This window comes from Eimeria tenella, genomic scaffold (genome assembly GCF_000499545.2).
Source record: "Eimeria tenella Houghton genomic scaffold, Eth_scaff2845, whole genome shotgun sequence".
NCBI classification, from domain to species: domain Eukaryota; phylum Apicomplexa; class Conoidasida; order Eucoccidiorida; family Eimeriidae; genus Eimeria; species Eimeria tenella.
The window spans coordinates 647-865 of NW_013542724.1; the positions used below are offsets into that span (position 1 = coordinate 647).

At 63.9% G+C, this 219-nt stretch overlaps 1 protein-coding gene across 1 annotated transcript in view; it reads right to left on the reverse strand.

Annotated features, from left to right (window-relative positions):
* Positions 1-185, reverse strand: part of ETH_00043620 (uncharacterized protein) — a gene marked incomplete at both ends in the record, with an annotated part of 345 nt that extends 160 nt beyond the window's left edge. The window contains one exon of the mRNA XM_013375523.1: positions 1-185. Coding sequence (XP_013230977.1) covers positions 1-185 — 185 coding nt within the window.
* Positions 186-219: the final 34 nt, after the last annotated feature.

A 219-nucleotide genomic window follows, 5' to 3' on the forward strand; every position in this document is an offset into this window, starting at 1 on the left:
AGGCGTCTCCGCCCGTGTGCTTTTTGCTTCGGTTGCTGCTGCTCCTGCTGCTGCCGTCGCAGACTCTGCTGCTGCTGTTGCTGCAGCGTGGCTGCTGCTGCTCTGCTTCTCGTCGGCCTTGGCACCAGCAAGGCCATTTGTTGCTGCTGCTGCTGTTGCTGCCTCCCCTGCTGCTGCTGCCTCTCCTGCAGCAGCAGCAGCAGCAGCAGCAGCTCGCAG